Here is a 20,831-nt window from a genome sequence, read left to right as displayed (position 1 = left end):
GACGTTAGAAGTTAGAAAGATTTGCATCTTTAAGGTCTTTTTGGTAGAGTATTAATATATTAGCAATGGCATTGCTATCCTTGTCTACCATTCAACAGGGAGGATAGCGGTATCTATTTCTTGCTTAGCTCTGTTGCCATAATTATTGTCTTTTCACAAAGTAGAATTCATAATTAATTAAAAAAATTTTTAGTTTTGATTATGAAATCATTGAATAATATAATTTATTGCTTGATAAAATATAATTTATTATTTTAAACAAGAATGACCAGTTATATTAATCAATAAACCGTATCAGTTCCCTCCTTAGAAGACATTGACATGAGTTTTCGAGGTTCAGTGGTGGAGAGGACTTAAAAGTCCTAACTCCGCCTGATAAATAATTTTCAATGTTTACAAGACAGAGTATCGTAGCATTGTTCTCCTATCTTTCTCTCTTCCCATTATAACGTGGATGTCTGTAGTGTTGTTTTGTTGCCATGGTAACAGAACAAAGGAACATTGTATGGTAACCTAAAAAGTAAGTGCGCAGCGCAGTCCTGCCTGCTGCCCTACTGTTTGATTTATTTCATTTTTTCTTGCAATAATGGTAAGCAAATAAAATTATTAATATTACACCACAAATCTATATTGTAAAACCAATTTCTTATATTTCAAGTCGTATTTAATACATTGAAATTATATAGTCCAGTCAAGGAAAGATTATAGAGGGAAAAGTTGGGTAGACAATTTTTAACCCCACAGTTAAGGGTAGTAAGGAGATAAACATATCAAAAGTCCCCACCCCTACCCACTGTACTAATGGGATGGGGGTGGTTTAAAGGTACTATTTTTTGGTTTATCGCATAAAAATCAAAAACACAAATAACAAATTAAAGCTTACATAATTTCCTACAATATTAATTGTATAACTTTTTTATATCTCCTCTAGTTTTCGAGATATCCGTTCTTGAAGGTGTGACATTTTTGAAAAAAAAAACACGTTTGCCACTAATTTTTCTATTTTTGCTCTTATAGCTTTTTAAAAGTTGATGAAAAAAATCCATGTTGATTATGAGCTTATAGAGCATTAAATTCTCACCAATTTGATGTATAATTTCACACGTTTACGAATATTTCCCTACACCTTTTGCAGCAGCTTTAGTGTTGAGTGTGAAATCTCCATTTTTGCAACAATAGACCAATTGTCAATGCAATGGAGGGAATCTTTTAAAAAAATTTTTGACTTTGCAGCTTTGTTGAGACTAGTTAGGAGGAGAGCATATCAAAAGTCCCCATTCCTAACTCATGTGCTAAGGGGATGAGGGTGGTTTAAAAGTTGCATTTTTCAGCGTTTTGCTTCCACGTTCATATCTCGAGAACAATGCCTTAAACAGACATAACTAACTATTCAAAAATAAAGCTTGATAAATTCTCTACACTTTTTGTTCAGTGGAATTTTGTGATATTCCCAACAGTTACCGAGATATTCGCTCTTAAAAGTGTGTAATTGTTAAGATAACAGGTTTTTATCCAATGGTTTGCTCTTTCAGGGATTATAACTCTCCAACAATGCAACATAAAAACTGATGTTCATCGTACGTTTGTAGAGAATTAAATTCTCTTTGAAATGATTTATTATTTCACTATTCCAAGTTTTCCTTTCATTGTTAAAGCAGCTTCAATGTAAGGGGTTGAAATTTACATTGCTGCAACAATTGATCGTTCGACAATGACATTTGAAAGTGGGTGTCTGTGACACAAATTTTGACTTTGCAGCTTGATTTGGACTAGTAAGTAGGTGAACATAGATGAACAAAAGTACGCATCTTTATCCCCTCTGTTGGAGGTGTGAAACCGCTTAGTTGACACTTGTTGCAGCAATGAAAATTTCACCCCTTACATTAAAGCTGCAATACACACCTTCAATACCTTCAGTGTTTTTATTAGGGACAGATACCACAACATATCACCAGCAACAGTATCTGATATAAATAACTCATACAGAGTGTGGCTGTACAGAGTGTGTACTCATACAGAGAGGGCTCATACAGCCCACAAGTGGTGATCCAACAGGAGACATCCCAACTGCCTCATAGACAGTTAATGGAGGCTTATTTACTATACAGCTTGGCAGAAAGATGGGTCCTAATCAGTCTTTGATGTGTCCCATCTAATCTACCTCAAGGTATAAGGCTACCTCCCTCCCCTGGTCTCATGATATTTTGTAAAGAAGCTCTGTCTGGCTGCCAGCACATTCAGGCTTAGGTGCGTTCCACAGAGTGCAAGCAAAAAGGGAGATCCTCTCTGATCGAAAGAACACAAAAGTGCGCCAGTCGCCAATGTTACTACACAGGAACGCTCTTCTAGATCCGCACTACATCTACAAGCTCCACCCCACAGAGTGAGGCTATACAAAATCACACTCTGGAGATAAATTTGTTCTAAAAATAGTACAAAACTTCCTAATAAAATTTATTTTTTCAAAATTGTGATTTATTGAAAGAAAATAATTAGCTTAAACTATGTTATTAGACGTTTCAAGTCTAATGGTGATGATATTGTAATAAATTGATTAATTATGGGTTTGTGTTTTCATAGAGATAAATTTAGTATGGGTTCATTCGAAAAGTGTAAAATTAGGACTTCAACAATGAGACTTTAGTGATCTTGTAGCTGAATTTTGTGTGTAAATTTTATCGTGAAAATTTTTTTCTGTTGAAAAATTATTTTCTCACATTAAGATTTTGCTAACTTGCGTCCGGGAAGATTCCAATTTCATGCAGGGTTTAGGTATTCTCACGGAACTGTATTTCCGTTAGCGATGGAAAATACACGAGTATTTGGGAATATTTCAAATTTGCATTATTTTCCTTTCCCACGGAATTATGCTCGTCTCCACGTGGACCGGTGTCTCGTTGGTGGAAGGGGTACATAATTTGCGTGGAAAAAGAGCACTACCAATCAAGCCGCGGCCGGAATCAGATGAAAAACTAGAGGTAGTCTCGGGCCTTGAAGGCCCTATTTGAACGTGTTACATATGGTGAAATACAAGTAGTGTATAAATTTTCAAGATGTTTGATTCGTCCTATTTCGTGAATTATTAAAAGTAGTTTGAATTGTGTATGTATTTTATTGTTTATCAACAACGTAGTGTAGTGAAAAGTTTCAGTCGTGATGAGATTAATAGTTCTAAAGATAGCGAGTGCCATTATAATGTCTTGCTCATGTTTTAGAAACCCAAATTAACCGAGTCCCTAATTATATTCATTTAGTAGAAAATTGAGTAAAGTCCGCCCTACCTTCGTAAACAAACTTCCAGAGATCAGAGTTAGCAAAATCTTATACCTAGGCGGTTTTTTTTGTCATAGAATGTGTCCAAATTCAAATTAGATTGACTCATTGAATAAAATTTAGAAATAGATTAGAATGCAAAAAGTTTGTTATTAATAAAGTCCCATGACTCGTCCTTTAGAATTTAGATATCTCTTAATTTTGGTAGAGAGTTAGTGGGGAGGATATTTTTAATATTCTTTCTGAAGAATGGACATTGATATGTCCAAAGCTCCGCCAATTTATGTAGATGCATAACAATATAATTATCCATAGTTATTATATTACAAATTATTTTTTCATATCATATACTTTCAATAATAATTATTTTCTTAGTCTATATTATGTAAATTCATCTATAATTTTGCTGTATTGTAAGCTATTGTATATAAGTGTACAAGCCAGTATATATTGTAATCTACATAAATAAAGTACTCAATCAATCAATCAATTCTAACCCCATCTGGGGTCGGTTACACAAACAAACTTTGTTTTTAATAATATTAATAATGCATATTATCGTATTTTCAGGTTCAAGAATCATTAACTACTGACCTGGATCCTTTGTATAGTGCGCTGAGCCATTATAGAAGAAGAAATTTTGAAAAATGTAGAACCATTTGCTCTGAACTACTAGAGAAAAAATCCTTATGACCAGGTAAAATTTTGAACCAGGATTAGCCAAAATCTATTTCATGATTTTGTTGGCATGAAGGTAGTGGGCAAAGTATTTGGACCTATATATCAAGAGCCAATCTTTTAATCTATTCCAATTATGTTTATAACATATTAATTATATTGTAGTGAACAAAACTGTGACCAAAAAAGGTTGAGTTGAAGATGAGGGTCTCTGCATTTCAGTTTTGCTTTGTGCCTGGAATGAACCACAACTATACCGGTATATGAATAATATTTTTGAATGAATAAAATGTGAAATAAGGAATCAGGTATCCATGTAGAGTTAAAATTGAGCTATGTCTTTCAACATAATTATTGTTTTAAGGTGAAATAAAACCGATATTGTCAGTTCCACATAATTTATTTGAGTTTAAACTTATGTTTCAATGCACTAAGGCATCATCGTCAGTGGTTATTCTAGGTTGGACTGAGGAAATTTTATATTTTTTTATTTCACCTTAATATAGAGAAATTTCACAATATCTCTGGTCATAGTGAACTTGATTTACTTATTACTGAGCCTCCCCGATAAGAACTAGCTCAAAATTCTTTATTCATTTATACAATAAGTACATCATCAAAATGATAGGGAGAGGAAAAATAAGGTAACCTTGTGCTATTCCTCTCCCAAATTTAGATAACACATAGTCCGAAATAGGTTGAGTCTTGTAGTTGTTCACTTCACAAAATTTTTAGTCCTCAAGTATTTTCACAAAGTAGATTTTCAAATTTAGATGCTTTAAAACTAAACATAGAAGAAATATTCCACATTATTATAATCAAAATAGGAAATATTCACATATAAAAATATAGTTTTGAAGAATTACCGAAAAACAAACTTAATTCTAAAATGCCGCAGATATTCTGTCAGCTCTTCTTTCGTAGGCAGTTGCATTGAGTTATTAATAATAGAATTTAATAATCCAGCTGACATTTGTCATTTGTAATGATGAATTACTAAAAAAATTATCCTATGAACTTTCAATGTTATCCTGTTATATTTAAAAGAAAACGACAAAGAGGTGAGTCAATTTCGTTGGCTAACAAACTCGATCAAATTTGATTGTATGGTATGAGATGTTGTGGTATTTCTCCATAATTGAAAGAATAGGACGTTGATGTTGTCAATACCACTTTAATTTATTTAAAAATGAATTCATCTTACAGAACCAGGTTTCTGGTTTCTGGAACCAGGATATTCCTTCAACAATAACAAACACATCAGTTCAGCTGAAGATGTGGTAGATGTTACCACGAAACCTGAATAGAATATTCATTCTTTATTCATCTATTATACATTTCGTTATCCATTTATTATTTAACTAATTTATATGTTTGATAATTTGAAGTTTATATGGTCACTGTGAATCCAGCTCTATTTCAACTTGTTGTTAGGTGATATGGGCGCTGAAAATGAAGTCAATGACAGCAGAAGTGATGGTGGATGATATCGAGGCAGAGGAGGAGGGCATAGCAGAGTTGGTCCTTGACAATGAGACGTTGGCCCAAGCTCCCCGCCCCGGCACCTCACTACGCACCTCTGCCACGGCGCAAACTCCCGGCCAAGCCTTCAGGTCTGTTTATTAATTTATCACATTCCACAATAATTATTATTAAACGATAATTTCAATTAAATGCTATAAATCCCCCCGATGACTTCTGCTACTGCAAATATTGACAACAGGGTAAACAGCAAGATGGAAATTCGATGAGCACTAACTATACAAAAATTATTTGTCAGCCCGGGAACTCACAAATAGATGGAATTCCATCTAGCTGTTAACCCTTTTGTCAATATTTGCAGTAGCAGAAGTATTCGGGGTGATTTACAGCATTTAATCGCGATTTTCGTTTAATAATAATTATTTAGCATTTGAACAAATGCAATTTCCAATTTTTTTCCATTTGTAGGTGGCTGGACGCTATGGCTTTGTATAAAAATGAGCGTTGCTATCCAGAGATTGTCAATTTAGTGTAAGGGTAAGCATTCATGACCGGCAATCAGAAGGTACTGGGTTCAATTCCCGGGCTGACAAATAATTTTTGTATGGTAGTGCTCATCGAATTTCCATCTAGCTGTTTACCCTGTTGTCAATATTTGCAGTAGCAGAAGTCTTCGGGGTAATTTACAGCATTTAACGGCGATTTTCGTTTAATAATAATTATTATTAATTAGCATTTGAACAAAATATGCAACTCCAAATTGTTCCATCTGTAGACATTCCACAATCACAATATCAAATGAATTATGGGAGATAATCAACAGGATAAACCCAAAATTCTTCCTCTCCATAATTTTGATGAAAATAGTCCAAATGAGGTTATGAAAACACTTTTATGAAGATCACAAAATTTACAGATTAAATTTTAGATTTAAAACGCTTGATGCTAAATTATTTTTGATGAAAACTGGCAGATTGCATTCACGCGCAATATATAGGCCTACAGTGAGGTCCACGTTATAATGGCAGTAGAGAATTAATATAGGAGAACAACGTTGCCGATCCTCTGTCTTGTCACGGTAGCCTTATTTACACGGTAGCTGATACAGTTTTATTGATGTATATAACAGTTCATTCTCGTTTAAAATAATCATTCATATTTTATTTAACATTGAATAATTTCATAATGAATTTTCAAAACTAAAATGAAATATTTTGTTAATTAATTAATAATTCTAAAATGTTGAAAGATGATCTGACAACAAAGCAAAGCGAGAAGAGATAGCGCTATCCGATTTGTTGAATGATAGTCTCAATGCCATTGTAACGTGGACCTCACTATACACTCTCAACTCTGGATGAATATACTCACAAATTTTCTTGTGAGACTGGAATTATTTAGAGATACGACAATATATCTTCTCCCATACCATTAAAATGCAGTTACATTGAACCGTGAATGTGCACCTGTGTGCCAGACCGAGGGGTCAAAGCGGTCGACCGATCAGCGGCATGAGCCGACCGGGCCAGTTGTCGGAGGCTAGCACCTCCCTGGAGCAGGCTCTGAAGACCCCGCGCACAGCTCGCTCCGCTCGCCCAGTCACCTCGCAGGCGGCGCGCACCATACGGCTCGGAACCGCATCCATGCTCTCTCAGCCCGATGGACCTTTCATACAGGTAGGCCGAAACCAACTCAATACCAACAAAGCCGTAGTGCATTCTGGTGGCGTCAGCTCAGGTAGGGCTCCTACACCAATAAAAATTTGTTGATTTCAGCTGATCTATATCAGAATCCAATAAAATCTGTTAAAACAAATGAAAATGTATTTAAAGCCCAATTGAAAAAATTTATTGAATGGTGGCTTCTATTCCATAAAGGAATACATGGATAATTAGTGGATACATTTCAATAATGTATAATAGCTGTGATAACTTATTGTACTTTTGTGTTTTGTACTTTGTGACATTGATCATTTTCATGTATTTATTTGTTTTTATAATAATTGACGTTTGCCATATCTGTAATGTACAGTTTTTATGCAATAAAAATATTTATTATATAAGTGTTTAAGTGTAGGAGCCCTACCTGTGCTGACGTCACCAGAATGCACTATGGCTTTGTTTACGGAGGTAGTGACTAGGGCCGGTTTCCAAGCTCGGGATTTAGCTAAAGACTTTAAACAGCTGGAGTCAGAAAACTGGCTTTCCAAAACGGGGCGTAGTCGTAGTTTTATGATAAATATCGGGGCACCGAGCTTCGCCACTACCTCCGTAAACAAAGCCATAGTGCATTCTGGTGACGTTAGCACAGGTAGGTATCCTACACAAATAAAAATTGTGATTTCAAATGATCTACATCAGCTAGTGTTTTTATTGGTGTAGGAGCCCTACCTGTGCTGACGTCACCAGAATGCACTATGGCTTTGTTTACGGAGGTAGTGACTAGGACCGGTTTCCGAGCTCGGGATTTAGCTAAAGACTTTAAACAGCTGGAGTCAGAAAATTGGCTTTCCGAAACGGGGCGAAGTCGCAGTCCACGTTCAAATTAAATGTCGAAAGACTAGAAAATTGAACACAAATTGTAATGAAGAAAAAATAGTGTAAAGTTTCAGCAGTTTTGAATTATTTAGGAATGTTTCATTTTGTCAAGGAAAAACGTTTCCAATTATAGAAATAAGAGAACAAAGATCATTAATAAAACTGCGACTACGCCCCGTTTCGGAAAGCCAATTTTCTGACTCCAGCTGTTTAAAGTCTAGAACTTAGCCAAATCCCGAGCTCGGAAACCGGCCCTAAATGATCTAACAACGATAATCTGAACTTTACTAATAAAGTGTTTTCAAAAAAGGTGGAGAAGAAAGTGAGTGAAAAAGGAGATTGGTGATTATAGAGAAGAAGAAGAAGAAGAAGAAGAATAAGATTGATTGATTGATTGATTGATTTGCTGCCTTTATTAAAAAACTGGAAGGGCGAAGTTAGGGCGCAGCCGGCCCTCTCTTACACTTAACCCTCCAAACCCGAAGAAGAGGAGAAGAAGAGGAGAAGAAAAAAGTATAAGTTCATAATTCTTCTCCCTTTTCTTCTTCTTCTTCTCCTTCTTCTTCTCCTTCTTCTTCTCCTTCTTCTCCTTCTCCGTCTCCTTCTTCTTCTTCTTCTTCTTCTTCTTCTTCTTCTTCTTCTCTTGGTGAGACTGAGTCTCAATTAGAGTCTCACAAGAAAAGACCACTGAAGATGATGCCTTACTGCATTGAAACTTGAGTTTGACTCAAATAAATTATGTGGAACTGACAAATAGTTTTTCATTTCACCTTAAACTAAATACTAATAGAATATAATTATATCTGCTCCTTTTCCAGGTTGCTCGATTAAACTTGCTAATTATGCTACCAAGATAACATCTCAAAACCTTTGTTCCAATACATCTATTATCATGAGAATGATATAAGCAATGTAAGTAAAAATATAGCTGCTATTTCTATTCTTTTTAAGAATTAATAATAGTTCGCATACCGTAGTCATAAGTTCCCAGTTGTGTTTAGATGTTTTTTCTGACAAATAAAGAAATCCTTGATTGAATTTCAATACTGTGTGGTCTAGATTGATGCTAACATCGATTTATTTCTTAATTTATTGTTAAAATAAAAATCTTCATTTTCAAAACACTGAAGCTAGTTGTTATAATTTGTATTCTCAATCTTTTATTTTATTAATTTCAAAGGGTACTATAACTCTATTTTATGAATAAAAGAAAGTAGCCCTTAATTCATACATTTTAAGTGACGTATTTGATTAATATTCACATTTGTTTTAGTTTGTAGATGAATTCAAATAATATTTTATCTCATTTATTCTTCTTCAATGTTGTTCTCCATCACGAACTGCTTATTATTAAATCACTTTTTGCTGTTACAAAAAAACGACTAGCAGTCAGATTCTTTACCTGCCGAAAGATCTCGTTGTCACAGTGAGTGATTGATCCATTGATTAATTCATTTATTGTAAAAATCTGACTGCTATCGTCCTTCTTTTTAATAGCAAAAAGTCATTATTTCTCATTGATGTGTTCAAAATCATATTCCAAATGTAATAAATAGTTATTTGTGCAACTAGTGCGCAAAGTGACAGTTTGCTGCACCGAAAGTAACGTTTATCCATAGGCGAGCCGTAGGCGAGGGCGGAATGGTTTCTTGAGTGCAGCAAAGGAACTTTGCGCACGTATTTCACATTAAATTTTTCCTACAGTAACCATTGAATATGAGAAGTGGTTGGTAAAATGATGGCTGAAATTCATCAAATGTTTGTATAATTTTGATAATCCAATTGAAAATTGATAATCGATAATTTATTCAATTAAAAAATAAATTAAACCAATTAATTTGAAAGTTTTAATAATTTTGAGTGAATCTTATTTTCTAAATAATCTTTGAACCAATCAATTCATGAATGGAAAAAATATTGTTTGAAATAATAAATAATTAATAATAAGATTATTCAAATGTAAATTTAATGAGTTCTCATTTTATTCATTTGAAAATCAGAAAAAATATGGATAGAACAAATTCGCATTCAAAATACACACCAACAATGTCAACAGCTGATTGGGATAATACGCAAGTAATACTTTGCACACTAGAGCGGAAAAGTGAGTCTTTGCGTTCTGTAATCAGTGCAGGAATGGTCACTTTTCAAGGTAACTGTAGGAAATAGTTATTTGTGCAACTAGTGCGCAAAGTGACAGTTTGCTGCACCGAAAGAAACGTTTTGGAATGGATTCCAAACTCAATGGATTCCACTCAAGGAATGGTTTCTTGAGTGCAGCAGAGGAACTTTGCGCACGTATTTCACATTAAGTTTTTCCTACAGTTACCATTGAATATGAAAAGTGGGTAATTATGGGTAAAATTGCCTGAAATGCATCAAATGTTTTTCTGTGTAATTTTATTATTAATAAATGAAATAGAATAATGTATAGTGTTTGAATGGCGGGGCGGCTGTGTGCTGTGTGGGTGGTGGCCACAGCTGTCCTCGGTGTCCTTGATATTATTATAACGTGCAGTGAGTATACCACAGTCATTGTTACCAACTTAATTTTTGTTTTCGTGCACTAATCCTCCATATACCCACCATTATTTTGCGTTGCCATGTTGCAAATCTTGAGTACAGAAAAAAATTTTCCCACACTAGAGCGGAAAAGTGATTCTTGCGTTCTGTAATCAGTGCAGCAATGGCCACTTTTCAAGGTAACTGTAGGAAAAAGAATATTGTTTGAAATAATGAATAATTAATAATATTCAAAATGTATAATTTAATGAGTTCTCATTTTTATTTATTTGAAAATCAGAAAAAATATGGATAGAACAAATTCGCATTCAAAATACACGTCAACAGCTGATTGGGATAATACGCAAAGTATTAAGAGTATGCAAAGTAATACTTTGCGCACTAGAGCGGAAAAGTGAGTCTTTGCATTCTGTAATCAGTGCAGGAATGGTCACTTTTCAAGGTAACTGTAGGAAAAGTATATTTTTATTGAAAATGATGACATTTTTAGTTTACAAACAAAGTCTGTCAAGTTAAAACCTAATCATTTTGTATTTTTTAAGGAAATAAATTTGATTTGATTGTCTTTTTCTTTAGGTCTACTCATGAAATAAATGAAATAGAAATCTAAGTACCTCTTTTTCTAAGTAATCTTTTTAAAATTGTTTACTCACAAGATGTTTCGGCTATATGATGTCATTATCAAGTGGTTGGAGAATAAATAGAATATTGATAATAGCATTATGTAGCCGAAACATCTTGTGACAAATGTGACAAGTAGTGGAAAAGTTTCAGCAGAGATTAGCAACAGGATCATGGCGGGAAACAGGGCATACTATTATTTATTTATTTCATGTTACAAACATAATACATTTCAAATAAAAATAATAAACATTTAATAGTTATTTGTATATCTAGAGTGAAAAGTACAACTTTTTCTCCCTGTGGGAAAAAGTTTGAAGCCCGAGGCAAAGCCGAGGGCAACAATTTTCCTGAGGGAGGAAAAGTATTTTTCGCTTGTGATGTACACAACATTTTTCCTCCATCTACATTTTTTATAGAAACTGCAAATAAAATCATTCTAATAACTTACGTATTGGTGACAATGATTCCTAACAACATAACCTAATCTAAAACCTAAAAACCGGTCGTCTGATTGGCACTGCCGATTGCGCTATCTATCGGAAAAGTTGTAACAATTATATCAGCTGAGCGGCTACCAAAATGGCTGACTCCAGATCACGCGTTTCAGATTTGAATTGCAGATCAAAAATATTTGTTGGCTGGTATTTTTAATAGAATAGAAGATTTTAAAAATTGTTTAAATTTTTATCGTCTACTAATATTAAGAATATAATATCATACAACATATATTTCATGAGTTGATCAAATTTCTGGTTGTGGTATTGAATTCAGTTGACTCAATGACATACACCTCTATTACGCTTTCTCTTCTGAGCTTAGACCTTCTAACCTATTACAATGTAAGTTTCAAAATAGAGATGCTCCCCATGTTATTTAAATGGAGTCACTTTTACTCCCTAGGAGTTTTTCTGTTTTTTACTACCGAGAGCGAAAAAGTGACACTTTAGTATTAGGTTTCAGGGAGTAAAGTAAGTACTTTAGACAGTAGGTGGAGGAAAAAAAAATTTGATACTATATGCTAGTATCAAGTTATTCAAATCCCGAATGCTGTCAAGAGCTACAAGATTACAAGTATACAAAGCATTGGTGAAGCCTGTGGTGTGTTATGGATCGGAAATATGGGTGCTCACTGCGGAGATATGCAAAGACTGAGAGTTTTTGAAAGAAAGGTGGTGAGAAGAATCTTGGGCCCTGTTTTTGAGAATGGTCTCTGGAGAGGAAGAAAAAATTTTGAAATAGAGAGGAGTTCTTAAACAATGAAGACATTGTGCGATTTATAAAAGCTGGCAGAATAAGATGGATGGGACATATGTTGGGAGATGGAAGAGTGGTGAAATGTATATGGAAGGAGAAAATATATAAGAGAAGAAGAATAGGTCGACCAAGAAATAGATGGACGGATGATGTGGAACGCGATCTAAGGTCGCTTGGAGTTCGTGACTCGAGGAGGCAGGCCGAGGATCGAGACAGATGGAGAGGCTATGTGAGGGAAGCCAAGGGTTGTAAAGACCTGTAGAGCTGAGGAGTAAGTATAATATCTTGTGACTAAATAATTTTAAAAAGAATACTTTATATATATTTGATTTGATGTATGATAATGTATGGAAAAGGCGATGGATCTGGCAGTAGAGGCGACCAAGGCATGTCAATTCAAAGACTGGTGGTGGAAGGTGCAGCTGGGCAAATGCTACTTTTCGCTAGGTCTGACCAGAGACGCCGAACAACAGTTCCGGTCGGCGCTCAAACAGAATCCGACGGTGGAGGCACTTCTGCGACTGACTCGTGTCTACGTGCGACTCGATCAGCCGCTGTCTGCGTTTGACGTGTGTCGTGCGGGACTCGACACGTTTCCCGGCGAGGTTACGCTCATGACCGAGATGGCACGGTGAGAGAGAGAGAGAGAGATTGATTGATTGATTGATTATATGCCTTTATTTTTTATACATTCTTCAGAGAGAGTAGGTGAGATTGATTGATTGATTAAGTACTTTATTTATGTAGATTACAATATACTGGCTTATACACTTATATACAATAGCTAACAATACAGCAAAATTATAGATTAATTTACATAATATAGACTAAGAAAATTATTATTGAACTGTATATGATATGAAAAAGCAATTTGTAATATAATAACTATAGATAATTATATTGTTATGCATCTACATAAATTGGCGGAGCTTTGGACATATCAATGTCCATTCTCTCGAAAGAATATAAAAATATCCTCCCCACTAACTCTCTACCAAAACGTTAATTTCATTATTTAAACTAAGGATTATTTATTAATGGAAATTTGTGAGAGTTTTAATTAATATAAATATTTAAGAGAAAAAAAACAGAAAATTGAAAGAGTAAAATAATTATATAGGTATATAAGATCAAATTATTGATTAATAAAATGAAGTAGGCTGAAAGTAGATCAGGGTAATCAACTTTCAGTAATATACAGCAGTATGCAGTGGATAATAAAAAAAACATGAGTTTATATATATATATATATATATATATATAATATATATATATATATATATATATATACAATTCATTCTAAAACAGGTTTAAAGGTTTGTATTTGTTGGATGGGTGGGGGATGGTTGTCATGTGATCGTTCTAGGGCCGGACAGTTTCAGCATTTGTTCCAAAAGATGTTTTTTTTTAAAGAGAGAGAGAGAGAGTGATTCTGGCACCAGTTATCATGAACTGATTCTCAGCCCCCGGGCTTAAGGCTGTGCAAAGGCTAAAAATAAACTTTCTACTGGTAATATTTTTCAAAGTTTTTCGATTTGTATATCATCAAGCTATCAAAATGAAACAGTTTTCTCAGGAAAACATTTTTTCGATTATTTCGAGATATGAGCGCCTAAAGTTCAATTTTTGGGACAGAACATTTCAATTCGGTAAGAGATAAATCAATGAGACTTGGAGTATAGAGTCTTCATGGTATTGTTGATCTAGTAAAACAAAAATTCTCTGAAAATATCAATTTTGATAAAGTTATTCAATTTATCAAAAATAACTTTTACTTGAGTTATTTTTGGTAAATTGAATAACTTTATCAAAAATTGATATTTTCTTGAAATATAAAATAAAATAACTTTTACTTGAGTTATTTTTGGTAAATTGAATAACTTTATCAAAAATTGATATTTTCATAGAATGCTTGTTTTACTAGATCAACAATATCATGAAGAATTTATCCTCTAAATCTCATGGATTTATCTCTCACCAAAATTGAAATGTTCTGTCCCAAAAATTTGAACTTTAGGCGCTCATATCTCGAAATAATCGGAAAAAATGTTTTCCTGAGAAAACTATTCATTTTGATAGCTTGATGATATACAAATCGAAAAACTTTGAAAAATATCACCAGTAGAAAGTTTGTTTTTAGCCTTTGCACAGCCTTAAGTGAATGGCGCCCTGGGCAAATGTTTCATTCATTTCATTTATCATAGACAATAGATACAATGCAGGTAAAAACAACAGGCATTCGCCCAAAACTGCTTTAAACCTTAATTTGGAATACACAGTCAAGAGGTTATGTAAATGATAACTTGATTCACACACTATTTTAAGTCCAGAAAAATGTATGCACTACAATAATTTTGAATTTATCAGATTAATAAATGTTCTACTGGCGCCCCCCTTATTACTATTATGTAAAAGCAAATAATCGATGTCACTCATATCTTATAAAGTGAATAACAAGAGATAACAAGATCAAGTCTTTCAAACACAAAACTGTAGATATCTTAACATTCTCCAGCCGATTCAAAGCGGAATCTCTTGAGAGAGCAAGCAGTTGGTGACTGCTCTACTTAGAAAATTACACTGCTTAGAAAAATATTCTAACAGCTACTTCAAGATTTGAGAAAGTAAACTTGAATTCATGCTCTATAATTTATTCATGGATTCCACCTGTTTTCCACCATTTTTAAGTGCAGACATTCATTTTCAAATTCGCTTTAAATTTTTTAAAGCTTTTAGTTCTTAAGATACCAGCTATAATTCTCATGTTTCTTACTATTTACATTTTACAATTTCACTTATAGCCCGGGGCCTGCTGATACAAATCTATAATGATGTCCACGTTGTAATGACTGTGTTTGATTAGCAATGGTATTGCTATCCTTGTCTATCATTCAACAAAGCGGATAGCACTATCTCTTTTTCGCTTTGCTCTGTTGCTAGATCGTTTTTTAACAATGCAGAATTGATAATTGATTAACAAAATTCCATCTTAATTATGAAAATATTGAATAATATCATCTCTTGCTTAATAAAAATAATTGATTTTTTTTAACCGAATGAACTTGTGCAATTGATGCAATACCATTTTTATAATCTTTTAGAATTTTGGAAGGCTTGAACAACATACCACGTCTGTTAAATATTCAAGGAGATTCTGCAGAAAGATGCTACAAATAGAAGCGATTGCATGCATTGGAGTCAACCATTTCTCTTCGATCAACCCGAAGTGCTCTCAGATTCTACAGGTAACGAATTTACAACTAAAAATAGATTAATACAATCATTTCGTGAAAAAAGTCTTCGATTCTGTATATATGAACAAATTTGTCTATAAAACAAGACGAATAGAATTACGTCAAAAAACTTACATTTCTCTGGAGTACAAAAGCATAAAAATATATTACGAAAGAAATCATAGAACATTCATAACATTCATAAAGAAATGTTCTATCTAATCACAGTAAATTGAGATTAATTCCCAGAGGAATGCAAAAATTTCCCTCACAAAGACCCAGTTGCACAAAAGCCGTGAACCAAATCAGAGAAGATCATTTCAAAAAGATAGATCTACTGGAATTAATCAGGATTGAAAATAACCCGGCTTTTTGCAACCGGCTCTAAGTACCTGATTGAATGATTACAAAAGTTCAACAGCTGAGTCATAACTTTGACACAGTCCCACACACATGAACTCGCTCACTCACTTCCATCACCAACAGACGAAGAAATAATTATTATTAGCTGTTTTTTGAAGGATGAATAATAATTATCCTTCTAATGTCCTTCAGCGAGTTTTCTCAGGGATGAGAACTAGTGCAGTCGAATCTTTATATTATAAACCTACTATGTTTTGAATTTCGTGAGAATCGTTGGAGCCGTTTTCGAGATCCGTGAAAATACAAACATATAACAGAAGTTGCTCGTTCAATAGTATAGGATATATTGTCGAAACCACAAAAATGGAATGACAATATTTGTATAATCATTTTTCCACCTAATCTGTCAAAAAATCGTATAGTGATGAGGTTCACGACGTTATAATATGGCAGCTGCATTTGATTAAAATTGATGTTGCTATCCTTGTCAATCATTCGACAAAACATTATAGCGTTTTCCTTTCCTAGCTCCGCAACGTTTTTTCAACAAATCAATCGAATACGGTAGCTTTTTATTTACAAAAACATATACAAATTTATGAAATTTATGTAAACATTAACAGTGAATACTCTCCACAAAGACTTGAATCGAGTCTGTGGTAGTAACAATGTAGTAGTATAATTAATTAATTATATTAATATTATTTGAATATTTTATCTCAATATTACAGAAATGTATTATCAAATCATTGAAATAGTTATTTGTGCAACTAGTGCGCAAAGTAACAGTTTGCTGCACGAAAGAAACGTTTACGCCCGAGCCGTAGCGAGGGCGGAATGGTTTTTGAGTGCAGCGAGGAACTTTGCGCACGTATTTCACATTAAATTTTTCCTACAGTTACCATTGAATATGAAAAGAGGGTAATTATGGGTGAAATTGCCTGAAATGCATCAAATGTTGTGTTTGTGATGCTGTTATTAATAAAAACCTTAATTTATTTTGAATAGAATGTAGTATGTTGTGTGTTTGAATGGCGGGGGCGGCTGTCGCTGTCATCCACTGTTGTCCACCACCTCAAGACTCTTAAACGTGCTAGACCCACAGTCACAGTTACCAACTTGATTTTGATTTTGCTGCACTGGTGCTCCATAATAACCTACTAACTATTTGCGTTGTCATGCTGCAAATCTGGAGTACACAAAGTAGCCTACTCACTTTGCGCACTAGTGCGGAAAGTGATCTTTGTGGCCTGCAATCAGTGCAGAATGGTCACTTTTCAGGGTATCTGTAGAAAACATATTTTTTGACGAATATATCATATTTATTAATGAAGTAACACACACACATATATTGTCAAATTCTACCGTTTTATTTGGCCAGCTTGAAATTATGTGACCTGTGTGGTCCACAACCATGGTCGTGTACCAAATAAAACTGTAGAATTTGACAACATATGTGTGTTTTTATTTAATCATGGAACGGTTCTACAATATGACAGTGACTCAGTCGAATTTTCATAATTTGCTATTTTAAACAGTTAATATTAGGTACTTCAGATTTACCAGGATCAGCAGCTATCCTCTAATAGAAGGCAGTGGCAAGGGAGAGAATCGGAATCGGTGTTCTCCTATCATTCTCCACTGCCATTATACGTGGACCTCACTATAGATTATTTATTTAGCGTATGGCTTTCAAGACATCAATCAGTATTCATTACCATCTTCAGACAAATCATGTGGTTCACAATATACATTCTATAGGTAGGTTAGGTTAGGTTAGGTTAGGTTAGGTTAGGTTAGGTGAGTTAGGTTAGGTTAGGTTAGGTTAGGTTAGGTGACACACAATTTGTCTCTAAAAACAGAAGAATACAATCTTTATGTCATAGAACTCCTCGAGTGCTGTTCAAATATTTATTTGAGTGCTATTTGCGATCGATTGTTTTGGGCTAAAGCTGCGTTTACACCAAAGTTATTAACGAAATGTTAATAACTTTATTCTAATAGATTCTATTAGTTTGTACATAACCTATCATACACTAACATGATGAACATATGTGTTTGTCAAGTTCCGTTCAATCTAATAGATTCTATAAGTACCGGGTGATTACAAATGAAATAGACAGTTTGAATAGCTTGTAGAGAATTTATTATTTAAAAGTTTAGATCATACCTACATGATTACATAGAAGAATTCTTGAAGTTTTTATTGAAATTTACAGATGTTCAATGTGTGCACCATTTGCAACACGACAGATATCAACACGGTAGTCAAATTCTGACCCCACACGACTAAGCACTCTCACGGTTAACTGTAGCAAGAGCATTTGTGATTCGTTGTTTAAGATCATCGATATCAACAGGAAGCGGTGGTACGAAAACTCTGTCTTTTACATAGCCCCACAGAAAAAGTCGCAGGGCGTTAGGTCCGGACTACGAGGTGGACACGGCTGAAACACAACGTTTTCCTCACTTGCACGGCCGATCATCGTCTAGGAAGATGTTCATCCAGATAGCCTCTGACGTCTGAGTACCAGTGAGGCGGAGCTCCATCTTGTACAAAAATGAAGCTACTACTATCTTCATGGAGTTGAGGCATTAACCATTCGGTTAACATGTCCAGATAAATTCTTCCGGTTACTGATGGTTCTTGGAAGAAGAAAGGCCCGTAAACCTTTTCACAAGATAAAGCGCAAAACACGTTCACTTTAGGAGAATCGCGTATATGCTGTACAGTCTCTTTGGGTTTTCTGTTCCCCATACTCGTACATTATGTCTGTTAACTCTTCCACTAATGTGAAAAGTGCATTCATCACTGAAAATTAGGCGATTAAACAATGTGTCGTCATTTTCAAGACAATGTTGCATCTCTTGACAAAAACTTTTACGTACAACTTTATCATTGTCATTTAAACTTTGTACTAACTGAAATTTATAAGGTGTCATTTTCAAACGTTTCCGCAGAATTTTCCACACAGTAGGTTGAGGAATTTGCAATTCTAAACTCGCTGATCTAGTCGATTTTCCTGGACTTCGTACAAAAACATCACGAACACTATCAATTTTTTCTTCTGTAACAGAAGGTCTCCATTACTCTTCTACTCTACACACACATCCACTGCTTTCAAAACGTTCATACCAGTCATAGATTGATTGCCTTGTTGGTGGTGGTTTACCGTATTTTGTTCTGAAATGACGCTGCACAACAGTAACAGAGTTTGGTTTGGATAATTCAAGAACACAATAAGCTTTCTCCACTTGAGTAGCGGCCATATTGCTAAACTAAACTGGCTGTTGTAACATGGAGCAGCCAAAATAGCCAGCAACAGTTCTACCAACATAAACTTTAAGAAATTCCCTACAAACCTATATCACTTACTATGTTGAAATACACCAGTTTAATTTGTACAGGCTATTGAAGTTGTCTATTTCATTTGTAATCACCCGGTATTAAGAATCTATAAGGCTTGGGAGTATGACAGCCGTAAGGCCCATTGACGGCTGAAATGATATATTGATGCGAGGTGGAACCTCCGTCAGGAACTCCCCACCAATAAAGCCATGCGAACATTGTTATCTATTATAAGGATTAAGTTATTAACTTTTGGTGTAATCTGTTGCTCTCGTTCAGTCATATCTATACTATTAGTTCTGTGAAAAGTAGACCTCGCGCTCAGTAAGTTACATTGACCGTTGTTATGTTTTCTCAAAAATTAATAAATAATTTATCAATTTAAAATGTCTAGAAAAAAATCCTAAATAACATAGAGCTTTCTGTCCTATCGTAACGGACGTGTCGTCCCGGAATGTGAGTGTGAGCGCTGTTATCAGGTCTGGCTGCCGTCGATACGCCAATCCAATCAACCTATCAGAGAGCATTCTGTGTTGTCGTGTTGGCGAAAAATCGGTGTGTCGAAATTAACAAAATAAACTACCATAATGCAGATTTCCTACAAACTTCATTTCTCACTTTTCATGATTTTAGAAATCAATTCTTTTCAATAATATGTTTTAATTTTAATCATCAGATTAAAAAAGAAAATGTGAAAAGTAATGTTTTCTATCAATAACTCCAATCTCCAAACTAGAATCATGACCTCATCTCAGCTTATGGGAAGACGAAGTTAGTAGACAACTGTGTTAAGAGTTAAGAGTTGAGTGCTAGGGCTAGACCACATTAGGCATTTTTTCAGGTGTTTCCAGATGAGTATTATAACAATTTATAATACAAATAGAGTATTTGCAGGGCAAGAAGCTTTCCGATTGGGTGATTATCAGCTGATTCCCGAACGACAACCGAGTCAGCCAATCGGAGAGCTTCCTGCCCAGCCGATTCGTTCAAAAACGCCTTATGTGGTTTCGTCACCATTCTATGGAGCTCACTAGAACGAGGTATGTAGTATAGTTTTAATCACCGTTTGTTAATTAAAAGAAGTTTAATTATTCCTAGGTATCTTATGAATTGAGTTGTTTTTTTTGGTCCTTAATTATTTCTTTAATTTATTTGAATCTTATCTATTTAATTGATTCATTTCATTTCGTAATTTCTTTATTCATAAATTTGTACAGTGTGTACAATGAATAGTGTCAAAAAAATATCTTTGATTGGATACAATTCAAAATGAAATACAAAACAAATAAAACATCTAGAGAATACAACAAACAAACACATTATAATAATGTGAAAGATCTGTTCTATTTTTGGTTCGAAGCATCTATACTTGGAAATCTATTTTGTGAACATATTTAATGACTGAACATTCTGTGAAGTAAAGAACTACTAGACTCAACCTATTTTGGACTATGTGTAACCCTAACTAAATTTGGGAGAGGAATAGCACAAGGTTACCTAATTTTTTCTCTCCCT

The 20,831-nt window shown here is 34.3% G+C and overlaps 1 protein-coding gene across 1 annotated transcript; it reads left to right on the top strand.

The window, feature by feature from the left end:
• Positions 1-538: 538 nt before the first annotated feature.
• LOC111059335 (tetratricopeptide repeat protein 8) lies at positions 539-15,616 on the top strand (the record flags this gene model as incomplete). The annotated part of the gene is given in 10 exon segments (XM_039444578.1): positions 539-589; positions 3,844-3,951; positions 3,953-3,970; positions 5,386-5,564; positions 6,911-7,109; positions 8,789-8,797; positions 8,832-8,882; positions 12,728-13,002; positions 15,473-15,498; positions 15,501-15,616. Coding segments are annotated over 10 exon segments (984 nt in total), but the record flags the coding sequence as incomplete, so codon positions are not given.
• Between the last annotated feature and the right edge of the window lie 5,215 nt (positions 15,617-20,831).

The sequence above is a fragment of the Nilaparvata lugens genome, unplaced genomic scaffold, assembly GCF_014356525.2.
Source record: "Nilaparvata lugens isolate BPH unplaced genomic scaffold, ASM1435652v1 scaffold4978, whole genome shotgun sequence".
NCBI classification, from domain to species: domain Eukaryota; kingdom Metazoa; phylum Arthropoda; class Insecta; order Hemiptera; family Delphacidae; genus Nilaparvata; species Nilaparvata lugens.
Note: the sequence above shows the minus strand (reverse complement) of the source record. Positions and strands in the feature narration are given on the sequence as shown.